At 36.8% G+C, this 13926-nt stretch overlaps 2 protein-coding genes across 2 annotated transcripts; both read right to left on the bottom strand.

Moving 5' to 3' along the window:
- Positions 1 to 2433: 2433 nt before the first annotated feature.
- LOC147875093 (uncharacterized) lies at positions 2434 to 5726 on the bottom strand. Its single transcript, XM_087351591.1, has 4 exons — positions 5449 to 5726; positions 4641 to 4974; positions 3711 to 3806; positions 2434 to 2761 (listed from the first exon to the last, which is right to left on the bottom strand). Exons 1-4 carry the CDS (start codon positions 5679 to 5681, stop codon positions 2615 to 2617), a joined length of 810 nt encoding a protein of 269 aa, XP_087207717.1. The 5' UTR covers positions 5682 to 5726; the 3' UTR covers positions 2434 to 2614.
- A 1289-nt stretch (positions 5727 to 7015) lies between these two features.
- Positions 7016 to 10613, bottom strand: LOC147875092 (uncharacterized). Its single transcript, XM_087356865.1, has 3 exons — positions 10281 to 10613; positions 8701 to 9025; positions 7016 to 7773 (listed from the first exon to the last, which is right to left on the bottom strand). The coding sequence occupies exons 1-3, from the start codon at positions 10496 to 10498 to the stop codon at positions 7726 to 7728; spliced, it is 591 nt and encodes a 196-aa protein (XP_087212991.1). The 5' UTR covers positions 10499 to 10613; the 3' UTR covers positions 7016 to 7725.
- Between the last annotated feature and the right edge of the window lie 3313 nt (positions 10614 to 13926).

The following is a 13926-nucleotide window of genomic DNA, read 5'->3' as shown; positions in this document are numbered from 1 at the left end:
AATGGTTATTACAGAAATCCGTTGATTTGTAGACAGTTTGTATTCTTAAGGCACCAGAGCCAAAGTTACAAAGCATTATTCCCACACCACGTGACTCAACGCGGCATTGAATCTCCCTAAGCGTGAGGCCGCCGACGGCTCACACGGTATTGAAATTGTTCTTAAGATTTTATATCGAGTTTGGAGTCGGAGTCTTAGTCGATACATTTTTATAGACTCCGACTCCACCTAAATTTGCTCCGACTCCACGACTCCGACTCCGCAGCCCTGCTTAAAAGTATCTGAAACATGATTCAGTGACGTATTTCTTCTGGAGCCACGTGGTTATTGCTCCGTGGATGCCTATCCCTCATACCGCATTTCTTCTATTTTGAAAGTTTTCCAGCTTCCTTACTCTCACGAGACGACGTCAGTAATAAAGTTACCCCCTTTCTTCTCAATGCTTGTATTAGGGGAGCAGACTTGGAGCAAAGATAATTTGAACCCCTCCTCCCAATCAACAGATACCGCTGTATATTACATCTCTGTGTTATCATTAAAGGGGATCATTAAGTCTGCACGAAAGGGGTGAAGTGGGGGAGGGGTGTATTGCACCAGGGGCCCAGCTGTGCAGAGAGAAATACAGTTCACCGTGTGATTAATCTTAATGCCGTAAAAGCATACAGGAGACGTGGAGGAAAATCTCCACACGTTCTTAGGCTTTGGCTGTGCTTGTAGGTAAAGGACGGATAATACAGTTGGATTTATCGCATGTTCCAAAATATTACCGTTAGGTTTGGTTAGATACTATCATGTTCTCTAGAACACATGAAAGCTTCTGCTGTATAGTTGGACTGTAAATCGGCTGTAAACTCGTCATTATTGACGTTCACTTGTTTCTCCTCTGAGTTTTGGGGCGAATCCAGGATTGTACTTTGACATGCTTCATGATGGCTGCCCTCTGAATCTTTCCCTAATTTACATTAGTGACCATATTCACACATTTATTATATTTCTAGAGTTTGATATTTTAATTTGAAATAGCTTCTTTAGATAAGTACGTAGATCAAATCACATATCGTGAGCCATTGTCGAGAACATTCTGAAATGCGATGCCAGGAATAGTATTCAGTCTAGTCATTCATTAATTGATTAATTTATTCAATCGGTCGGTCAATGAGTAAGCAGATGGCTGTCTTTTGGGTTATAGCGCCGTGTAGTCTGGTTTGAGCTTATCAGCGTTTGAGATGTCCTTGCTGCCTCCATCATCGGTGTGCCCTACGTTATCACCCTGATAACTGGGGCAGCAAAGACCTATGGAATTTTTGTAAATCTCTACCAGACCACACGGCGCAATAACCCAGAAGACAGCCATCTTCATGCTCGCCGCCGTGAAAACTTACTATGTAATTCAGCAATTTGAGTAAGCCATTCACCAACAGTCAGTCAGCAAGACAGGAACAGTCGCTTGGCAAGAAAGCTTGCAACAATTAATCAACAGTGGATCGGAAGCAGCAACAACAACCGGTTGGCAATAATTAGCCGATATTAGTCTGCGCGATCGAGCAGTAGTAATTAGCGAATTAGTTAATGAACCATTCGCACGGCGTTGTAGTCTATGCCCGGGAAAAGCGATGAATAATTTATAAAAGTAGGGGGATCCCTGTCTGTGCCATAGAGCGAACGTGCCATAGACTTACATGACAGCAACGCAAGCGTTTGCTGCTAATGCAGCCATGTGCTTAGTTCGCATTTGAAATATGCCCTAAATAAATATTATCACAACATAAATAGCATTTTAAAAATTATTTTTATTTTTAAAACGTCATAAAGAATGTAGATTTATGGTGTTTATTAAAAATAAGCAATTTGAAGTTACTATTCATAAGAAAAAATAATACTCTTGTAATTCATTCTGATGCAGTCTGCGTTTGAAGAAGAAGCTTAATGCGAACCTGAAATATAAAGAATTACAATAAAATTCTAGATACGTTACACCAAATTTCAAAAAATCAATAGCCGTAAGACACAAAATTATTCCAAGATACAAAACGCTTTGTACATTAATATAACAACATGGCAGCGAAGCGTGCATTGCAACAAATATCTGACAGCGGAACTCGACGTTTCAAAACCACTAACATAAAGACCCGCCGTTGGACGTGATTTAATTCACATCCAATCCAGATAACCTGTCGGCCTAATAGTCTCCTATTTCTTTGATATGCGTTTGATTTTACTGAAATATTACCATAAAAACTCTGTATGTATTTCTTGTTTTTACACCGGAACTAAGCGTCCAGTCAACCACATTCTCTTGACTAAATTTCGGAAAGCTATTCTTTGTGTAAATTAAATATGAGAGTTAAGTCATGTTGTGTGACCGTCTTCGGTGCTTGGAGGAGGTTACTGACAATCTCGATAAACCGAAAAGTTGGAGTAATACGGGCAGCATGAAACATTCCAAATATTTATTACTGACGTTCTTTCTCAAATTTGCTGGAAAAGTTCCATATGGTTTGGAGGATGTAATACACATTTGATTCATGCACTGACTCAAAATAACCTATGAATAGTGATTTCAGATCGTAGGGAAACTAGATAATTGAAATCAACGGATTACAAAACAACTGGATCAAAAAATAAACCGGGAGATAAGGAACCATAAGAAATACAGCAACGTAGAGATCAGTGCGACGGACACAATCAACTGAAACAGATCTTTCTGGCTTCTTCTTCTTATCGCTTTCTGTACCTTCTTTTCCATGTCTTCGAATTCGGCCTGCAACAAAAATAACACAGTTATCACTTCTTTCTACTCCGTTCAAATAATCTATTAGTTGCACAGTTAGCGTTGCTGCATGGAGCTTTTCAATGAGGCTGTTATTATCTTAATATCACTGTCATTTTACTCGATAAAATTTAATACCATTGGCGCATGTTAAATTTAATCACGTAAATTTAATTTCGTCAAGCTACAATAATTAATAGTGTATTGACACCAAATCAAATTCTTTCGCTGAATCTTTGTTATTTATGTAATTCTTCAAAATGGAAACTGATTAAAAATGTGTTTATCTCAGACATAACTTCAGACTTTTACGGCAGTTTAACGCTAATGTGAATTTTATTTCTGAGTGGTAGTACTTCTGACGTTTCTCAAATCATTATTGTGTCCATCTTCAAAGCAACTTTTTGTCTTGGATTCCCGAATCGTCGGCTCAGCAGCCCACATGTACACAGTGTCGTCATCTAAAACACGACGCTGCATTTAATAAACCTGTTATCCTACATTTTGTACTCCAGAACTGAATTCCGGTATGTTGTATTTGTGCGGTAGCGGAGCTAGTTATTAATCACATCAAAATCCTGTAGTTACAATATTAATATTTTTATGGCAGTTATGGATATCATGAAACAGTTACGTCCACTGTCATGTTATTCACACAGATTTAAAATCGCCTCTTTTTAAATCGGAGGAGAGCAGACACATGCAGATAATTATAGATAATATTTTTCCCCAAGAAAGGAATCCTCTTCGACTCTTAAATCGAAACTGAACAGACAGCACTCTTGTTCTCCCGTAATGTGGCTACTAAGTTATTCGTCTGATTTGTGTAATTTTCTCGACATAATCTTTTGTTAACACACAGCCCTCTGTCAAACTATGTATTACAATACAGTTTCGAACATATTTGTGTAATGACTTTTGGGACACTATATACATGTACCTGTGATGGTAAATAATCCTCTTCGTCCTCATTATTGGTAGTCTGACAGTTTGGTACGGCATCAGTTGAGAGATCTTCATCGTTTTCTGCCCAGTCCTGAAACACGAAATGGAAGTCGTGCTTTAGAAGCACATGCAAGGAAAATGTTTTTCATGTCACATAACAATAATTCAGAACGAAATCATGATATGAAGATAGTTAATAAATTCTTCGACAGAATGTGGTAAAGTTTATTCGGAAAAAAAAGGTTTGAAATAATATTTGTTTATGAAAAAATTAGACTTTCTTTGAATGAGGGGATTGCGCTATACCATTAATTCCAGAATTCTTTTGTCTTCCTGTCACTATATAAAACACACGAGTGAACATTTTAAATTATAATTTTACCTATATTTTTTGGAAGAAACTGGGTACAACACATCAGTGGAAGGCTATTTGGTTATAAATTATTAACATTGTCTGTTACGTTTAGGATTTTAACTGAAAGTGTGTGGTGTAAGACAGTACGTTCTAGGTTTAGCTGTGTTAGACAACTTTCTATATAAACCACTACAACTATTGCAAGATAGTACAGTGCAGCGGTTAAAATGGCAGATTTAACTTGTTTTAGTAAATGTTAGTACGTTATAAGCAGTCAAACAAACATGTTTTCCACAAGAAATATATGTGAATACTCGATCAAAGCCTCGGACAGACGGACCTAACAGAGGACCGAATGGAAAGGAGAATTGAGGAGGCCATGGACCGAATACGGACCGGAGAGCCATAGAAGAAGAATAAGAATATATGTGAATATTCTGATATCTTGAAATTTAAAATGAGAAAAGTTGATAGTTTTGAACCAAATTTATAGGGCTATAAAGAGAGTTAACTGAATGTGATATATTGGATTAATACACTGATGATGGTACGTAGTTGAACATCACTTACAACTGTATCTGAATCCAGTATATCCTCCAGCTTTCTTCTCCAGAAGAAGTCCCATTTCCTCATTTTCCTAGCCTGTCCCAGTGTCAACGCGAGGAGGTTCACGTCCTGGAGAACTCCCCACTCCTTTTTTCGGAAGACATCCAGCCCAGTCACCGACCTGTGATTGTAGAGCTCGCGTAGTGCGGACTGGTTGCGTTCGTCAGTATGTCGAAACACGCACGTGAAGGCGATAGACATTTTGCACCCTGGTCGACGGTGCAAAAATTCCTCGATCAACTTGCAGCATTTTCTGCACGGAGAATACGAAGAATACAACTCTATTTTGATCGCCTTCCTGCAATAAAGTTACTGTTATGTCCACGTACCATGTCTTGAAGGTGTACGGCAGACGTGGATGCGAAGTTGCACATTTTATAAATTTCGATAATAACTTGGAGGTTAGCGGTGATCACTTTGTCTTCTGCCAAAGAGCCTCCGATATCTGTTGTCTAGGAGTTTGATGAAAAACAGCCTCATAGTCGGGCTTGAAGTGATGGTAAGAATTACACATTCCTGCAGCAGCATGCCAATATGAACGCTTACACTGCACCCATAGTCATCACTTACTGTCTCGTCTATTTGGACAGATAAAGTGATTGGAATTCTATTATTTACCAAGAAGCCTTGTGGTTTACATAAGGGGCACTACAGTGTTGAGATTAAGTAGCCTGGACATGCAAGTCAGAATTTAAGATTTGTCAGTACACCATTTTATTCTTGTTATACATTACAAGGTATGAGTAGAATATAATGAATTATTTTATCTTACCAGTTATTCTTCTGTTCTGTCTTCATTATTTCATCTAGGGCCAATTCTTCAGCATGAGAAACTGCCCACAGTTTCGGAAAACTTCCTCTCAGTATTGTGTTGCGCAGTTTTCCTCCCGACAGTTTCACCTTGTACGTTATAACACACAGAATCACACAACCTTTCAGCAAGAAGTCAGGTCTGCCTTGTTTGAGGAAGAATTCCCCAACAGGGGCGAATCTGTTGTAAATCATAATGGAACAGGTTCAGCGAAACAATTGAATGTCCCGAAGACATTGTTTCCGATAACGGCGTTACATATCTAATCAACGCGTGAGCAGGTGATCCGTCTCGAGTTGCTGCGATAATATCATGTGGTCGATCAGCTTAATAATAACTTAACGACGACTTTATATTTTCAGTTTGTTTTCGACATTAATTTGAGGGCGTTTGAAAACATGGAGTAAGACGAATATTTGTATCGTATATAAGAAAGAGAAGTGGGCAGTGGGATTGAGAAAACTGTATAACAAGGGGCTTCATAATTTTGTACTTTGCAATAAAATTCATCGTGGAATCAAATCATAGAAAGAAATAAAAAAAAAATTGAGCGGAGCATGTAGCACGCATGTGAGAAATGGAAAATTCGTACACAATATTTGTCGAAAAAGCAGAAAGTAAGAACTCGCTTGGAAGACCTACATCGGGTGTGAATTTGGACTCAACTGATTCAGAATATCATGAACACGTTACATTTTTGAATTCCATAAAATCAGGGAGTTTCTTGACCAGAAGAATAAAAAATATTTTAAGGAAGGTCACGCACAATTGAGTTAGTTTAGAAATATTTATGCCGATATCTATCGATCGACTGGCCGACTTATCAAGCGATCGATCGGTCGAAACATCAACTAATCTGCGTTCTTCAGAAGAATGTCTGCAACACTTGATTATTATGTATGTATTCATAAGGAACACAGTCAATTGTTCCATATGTAATAGTCACTCCGTAACGCCACACGTCGCTTTTGCAAGACAACGCAGGCTCAGGCGCAAATAATCCTTGATAATATCAGCAATGCAAGTCCCTTCCTTCCCTTTTATTCTGATCTTAATAATTTTATCGGATTTTATCTGCAGATGAATGTGTGCGTTTGCAACTGTATCGGTGTCCGATAAACATTAGGTTCAGGAAAAGCTTGTAAATAATTAAGAAACATTAACTGTTTCGTATATTCTGGGTTTTCTGAAGGGTTATAATACGTTGACTGTTACGACGGAGAAGAACGTAAGTTATAGACACTTGGAAAATAAAGTTATAAGAAAAATGTTTGTACATAAAAGAGATCAAATGGGGAATACAGGATATTACTTAACGAAGTACTTGATAATTTATAGAGCTCAACTAGTATTCCCGTGAGTTACGCAGAGGAGATTACAATGCGTTCGACATGCCGATTTGATGAAGGGAATAATGTATACATATTTTGTTGATGACACTTCTTGAAAGCAGGGCAAGAATATCGGGAAGGTCTGTTGTACTCACAACATATCTTTATCGAAAAGTTCAGCAAAGAAGTATACAAAATATTAAAATATTTAGTATATTTATTCCATTAAAGAAAATACGATTTAATACAATGCAATGATTTTAAATACGATCACCAAACAAACAAACAAACAAAGAAGTCAGACATATTTATCCTAGTATGAATTATATATTTGCATACTGACCCGATGATGAAACAAAGAATAACAAAAGTTCAGTTGAGAATACCGAAACGATGGGACCATTCTTGAAAGTAGAAGGCGAAGAGACTTCGTAAGACGTCGAAGTATGTGATGCTTTGCCGAAAAACTCGAGGAAAGCCACAAGATCCAATAACAAGAGGTTGCTGATGTCCGTCCAGCAACTCTTCATGTCATTATCAGTAGCCTATCACTCATTTAGCGCTTGGTCTATTCCCGGCTGCAAGGATTTAAACAGTTCTATATTTTTGTCTCGTCCTGTAATCTTCTACCCATCAGTTTATATTCATATAACAGATTCGAAAATTGATTGTTCAGGAATTATTTTCAAATATTTTAGCCATTTATTTTGATAGATAATCATTATCGTATGTTCTCTCATATCTTCTGCACGTTGTTGTTCGGCATTCTGTATTTTGTAATCGATCTGAGGAAATAGGTTTCTGGCCTCCCTCTTCAGGGTTTCTATTTTTTTTTGTTCCGTTATCGTCCAACAATCATTTCCATGTAGAAGCGTACGTATGACTGTTAAGCCCACCTCTTTCGACATTAGATGACACTGTCTTCATAATAAATGGCGTTGCCTACAGGCAGAGTCTGAAAACAAAAAGTGCTCTTTTAATAGTAGTGGTAACCATATGTACCACCTGCATTAAAAATCAATAACTCCTGTCGTGAAGAAAGAAAGATGTACTAAATGACTGTGTCATAAATCAATTTTGAGTCGGATGAGGCTAAAATTTGAAAAATGTTCGTATAATTTCTAGGTTGAAATGAAGTAGATATATGGCACACAGGAGGAAGTGTAGCTTGGAATTTAAAGTGTGATTGCGTTATACAAATGTATAATACATGTTTACAAATTTTATGTTAAATATTTTTATTTACTTAAAATTATCGACATAGTGACATAATTGACATGGTTAAATGTTACACATATATATCTAACTTGGAAAAGAACTAGTAACGTTAAAATCTAGCAAAACCTATATTTTCAAAACCTGAAGTGTACCCACTCTAATGGTTGCTGTTTTTAGTATTTGATGATTTTCATTCTTGATTGTTATCTTTGCCGGGTGGAAAACTAAAGCGAATCAAGTTACAGACATTTACCTGTAATCCTTATGCACTTGTCTCTCAGTTTTAGTCCGCGTATAAATTGTGACATTAACTTGCTTTTGGTTGGTACCCAGTTCGAATCTGGGCAGAAGTACAGTATGTCTTGAGTGAGAATTTTTTAGACTTCTTTTCAGAACCTCCAGGCATATAGTGAGATATTACGTTGAAATTAGGCCACGACTAATTCTACTGGACCTTAAGGTAAGATAGTCAAGAAATTCCCCTCCCTTAATAGAACCCAAAGGAATGGATTCCTGTGACTCGAGACAGGTTCCAAAGTTGCACTCTTGTAAAGACTGTAATCTGCCTTCGGATTACATCAGTGGTAGGGATTTCTTTGGCCATCTGAGTGACTGTCAGTTTCTGTCAAGGAGTCTGCTTCTTGGATTTAAATCCTTGACTTACTGGGTTCAGGATTTCGTTCAGGATGTCTCGCCAGATGATATCGAACCTGCGCATGTTCCACCACCCGTACCGCGATAGTGCAAGATGCCCCCGACGTCGTAACAGTAGCCACTCGGCGGTCCGGAAGACGTCCAACCGACTTACCACTCTGTTCTCGTACAGCGTCCGAAGGGCTGCACAATGAATCTCTTCAGTGTGTCTGTACACACAGGAGAAAGAGATTCTAACACAGCATCCAGGATGCTGTGCCACGAAGCCCGAGATTAGGTTACAACATTTGTTGCATGGAGAGAACGAAGCGTAAATCTCCACTCGAATTACTTTGCTGGAACACAAGGAAAATAATGCTAATGTTGCATCCACATTCTTTTACCGAACGTCGCTAATAGTGGATCGTATTATTGCTTCGTATTTGGATGTTCTCCGATCCTAATGTCAGCCCAATGACATGAAACCCTGATCGAGATGTTTGTGATTTTCTCCAGTTACTCCAAGAAAATTATGGAATAGTGCCTTAAAATAGGCCACTGTCTTTTCTTAAAACTTTTCTTTCGTCATTTTCAAAATGCATCACCAGGACGTTCAACTGTTAGTAATTAGATGATCATGATGACATCTGCCTGAGAAAGGGATCTACTTTGTAGATAACAGAACTCATAGGTCTGACCTGTAGATGGGTTCTGCGGCTTAGTGTTCAGCAATGAATGCGTTCAAATAGATAACGACTGCTTCTTTCAAATGTAGAAATTTGTAGTTTATTTAATGATGTTTGTAGCTCAGACTATATGGCATCGAATGAAATTCGTCTTTAACTTACTATATATTATCGACGCTTTTTAACCTATGCAGTTTAAACAATGTTGTTAAATAATTTCATTTTGAAATAACTATATCACGGTTTAACGTGAGATTCGAATTACTGCACGGCAGAGGACTTTTTCTGCTATCAGAGGCGAAACGTGGTCCCCAGTCTGAAGACAAATCACGAATCGGCATGTCTGAGAACTGAGAAGAATAGGCCCACATAGGTCTTACAGATATTAACAACAATTAAAATGAAAATTTCAATAACGTGCAGAAAATAAACCAGAAGTCGCTGGGAAAGGAGAAATCTTCAGTGTCTGAGAGGTTCACTGAAGGAAAAGGTAATGGGACGTTTTCGCTAGGTAATAAATCTGAAGGGAAAAAAACACGACTCTTATTTGGAGGATATTTGGAGTGAATCTACGGAGCCGAGGGATTATAATTAGGTCTGTTTTGTTATTGGAATAACTATGCGATGGAAAAACACTCTATCTGCTTGTTAGGCGTTCTGTAATTGACACAGCAGCAGCAGTATATGTAACATATAACGAGCATTGAACACTTTAACAGAACTTAATTTTAGGATAGAGAAGTTAGTCTGGAAGTTACTCGCTTAACTTAGGAAGGTGTCTCAGCAATGGTTTCTAAATTGTGGTTTAAGAACCTCTATTAGTAGGCGACATGTTTTAAGAGATCACAGGCGATGTGGTATAGGTAAAGTGTGGGTTAACACAGTGATAAAGCTTGGGAATCAATGAAATATAGAAATTTCTTACCACTGTTTAGTTCTCTCCTCCTCCGCTATTCTATGAAACACGATTTCTTCAGCGTGTCTTTCTCTGCGCCCGAAATCCACAAAATTGATTTTAATTTTCCGATTAGAATCTTCATTTACGAACTTTGCAATGCAAAGAATAACGCATCCCTTCAAGAAATGTTCCCTGCCTTGTTTCAAGAAGAATTTTCCATGGCAATCGAATAATGTAGAAGCCATAACTGTATAGATACACGGTCAACAAAGCAACAAAGTCCATACATAGACAAATACAATTTTAACTGTACTGTACATGTGCACAAGGTGTGAAGTATGTACTTCCCCGATAAAATAATACTTCAGAAGTGTACCATGTGACCGAAGTGATAATTCTTATCTAAGCCCGTTGTATATTTTGACCCTCCATAGTGCTTCAGACGTTTCTTCTGTGCCATTCTTATAGTGATATTGCCAGTAAATTAAAAGTTTAGATATTGCTATTCTTGGAAACTGGTAGCCATTCAACACTTAAATTTTAATACCGCTGGTGATGGAGTGTTTGTGAGATAAATGCGCATGAAGGAATACTAAGTACATATGGACTTTACTTTATCACAAAACACTTAACAGATCCGTATGGATAGGCATGAAACTTGTGAGGTCACTCAACCGTAACACTAAATAAGAGAGATTATGATAATTGATGAGTGTAGACTAACACAGTGGTAAAAATAACATAATCAAAATCATAAACATATTCACAAAATAATTATAATCATAAACAAAATCATAATCATAAAGATAGTCATAAACACAAAATAATCATAAACATAATCAACATTATCATAAATAATCACAAACAAACATAGATACAAACATAACCTAACCTAACCCAGTCCAACACAGAACCATCATCACAATCACCACGATTACAATCATCATCACAATCACAGACACCACCATCATAAACATTAACACAAACATAATTATAATCATAAACATATATATAAACTATACTTACCTAACCTAACCTAACTTAACATAATTTAACCTAATCTAACCAAACCCAACGCAGCACAACCCAACACAACAGAACCTAACCTAACATCTACATAGTCAAAAAATATTAATAAACATAAACATGAACATAAACTTATCCTAACGTAATGTAACCTAACGTAAATATACCATACCATACCTAACCAAATCTAACCTAACCTAACCTAACCTAATCTAAACTAAACTAACCTAACCTAACCTAATCTTACCTAACCTAACCTAACTTAACGTAATTTAACCTAACCTAACCTAATCTAAACTAAACTAACCTAACCTGAAATAACATAACCTATTCTATAATATTCTAATCAATACCTAACTTTGATAAATCATATTTTATATATTTTGAATCACTTGCAGGACAGCAGGTTTTACGAGTTTTTCCTACTATTTCTAATTTTCTTTGAATTCAGCCAACAGATGCAGATGGTAAGACAATTATCAATGTCATGCATTCACAGTACACTGTGTTCGTGTTTGTTGGATGTCTTGTGTTTATTCAATTGTCTGCATGCATTCAGCTACTCGGTCTGTACTTGTGTTTGCCAGCAACAAATCATCTTCAGATAAATGACGGAACTTAATTTGACAGGAGCCATAGGAGCACACATAATGTTCCGCTTTATTTTCTGTTTTGTAACATTTATTTGAACATTTTCACTACCAGTTTGATTTCTTCAAGTGACGGGATACACAACACACACCTACCATAATGCCAAATTTGCCTTCAAGTGCCATATCTGTTATCATAAACGAGGTCTAATTGCCGGGTTATGGAAACATAATCACTACATGCGGAGTGAAGAAAATTTCATGACCAAATATAAGGTTCTGCTATGTCTTAGAGTTATAAGACCAACAAATACAAATTTCATCTTGTCCCTCTATACTCCCTGTGTTAGGCTTGCTATCATTTTACTGTGACGTTGAAATTAAATTACGTAACGTATATACTCTGGGGTTTGTTCCTTGGTACAGAACAGGATTTTCCTATTTCCTTCATAAGCTTCACATATCAAGTTGAAGTTTGTCATTAAATATCGTCAATAAATCAAAATTATTTGTGTGGTCACCATGTTATTATGTTATATCTTAACAAATATATGCTATTAAAATTTGCACCTTTCCTATACAAAGCTTGAAGAATCCACATTGAAGGGCGTTAGTCCAGTTATCGTTTGCAAAAACGAACTGTCTTAAGTATTTAGTATCCTTGTAGATGGTCATCTTCAGCTGACCTTCTATACGACTGTAAAGAATTGAAGAAAAGTCATACTCTTGACCAGAAGTTGCAAAAATTTGTAAGTCGTTGTTTCAGAAGATCTCGAATCAAGAGCTCTGGAGCAAAATAGGACAAGAAAAATTGTAGCGAAAATTAAAATGAATTCGACGTGCGCTAAAGGAATAAAAATGAAAAGCGGGAGGAATTAGGAAGAGAACGAGGAGGCTATAAGCTATAAAAAGGTCACAACACGGGATGGGATAAGTTAGCTGCTCTTTGTGGACGCCGTATGCGCTTACGAGTATAAATAATATTATTAATAAGATATGTCCGGTAATCACTGGTTTAAAAGATGTTGATAGAAATATAAAATATCTGATGCTCCAGGCTGTTTATTTATATTACAACAAACAAAATTAAGTGCATGGTAGACAGGCTGTAGAGGGTTATCTTATTATGTTAATTTCATATCTATTTTCTAAATATTAACACATAAAATGACTACAACGTAAATTTGCATTTTTTTGTAGTAAGATTAATATATATATTTGAAAGGTGTTTCATAAAAATTATCATTTTGAAATTATACCGAGCGGATTAACGTAACATTTCGAATCTCGGCTGGGTCACCGGATATCGTGACTGATATTATCGCGGTTTTTCTTAGTCTCATTAGGCTAATACCATGATAATGATTTAAGATATGCCACCACTGAAACATTTTGTAACATTACTCAAACACCATTCAATATCATCTTCCCATCTCACTGGACCATATCTACCGCCATTAAATCTTTGAGTTTTGATTATTAGCTGTCCCGTTGTGCTTGTAAATTTTTTTAAGGTCAGTTGCGAAGGCGCTTGTATGTCTGCTGCTTCGTATTAGGGATGCTTTGGTCAGGATACATGCTCTGTTAATTGACGAATATTCTTGAACTTCCCAGAAAAATATCTGCACAGATCTTACAATAGTCCAGTACCGCGTCCTTCCATATCCTTCTAAACCTTCTTACATAAACATCTTATTGTTTATAATTTGATGCTACATGGGTAAATCAGTTTAGGCTAAAACTCGTTGTTACAGAAATAACCATTCAACTATAAGTAGCCTTTATTTCTACTTACACACGCCTATCCTAATATTGCGCAATGCTAGACTTCTCATTTATGATCTTGCACTCGTTGTATTGTGTCGTAAAATCACTCATGGCCACAATATTGTTTGTAACTTCGTGTTACTAATACACTTTGTCGATTGAAAACATGATATAATATTTATATAATATAATCTTATTGTTAACTTGTTATTTGGACTGAGACCCAGATAGAATTTTGAGCCTTCTGAATTGTTCCTCGTCCAAAAAGGAAGAATAAGTAACTGATTCGA

Source organism: Zootermopsis nevadensis, unplaced genomic scaffold (genome assembly GCF_977971745.1).
Source record: "Zootermopsis nevadensis isolate Lab colony 2312 unplaced genomic scaffold, Znev_1.0 Znev_ptg000002l, whole genome shotgun sequence".
In the NCBI taxonomy this organism is placed as follows: domain Eukaryota; kingdom Metazoa; phylum Arthropoda; class Insecta; order Blattodea; family Termopsidae; genus Zootermopsis; species Zootermopsis nevadensis.
This window is presented reverse-complemented; position numbering and strand designations above follow the sequence as displayed.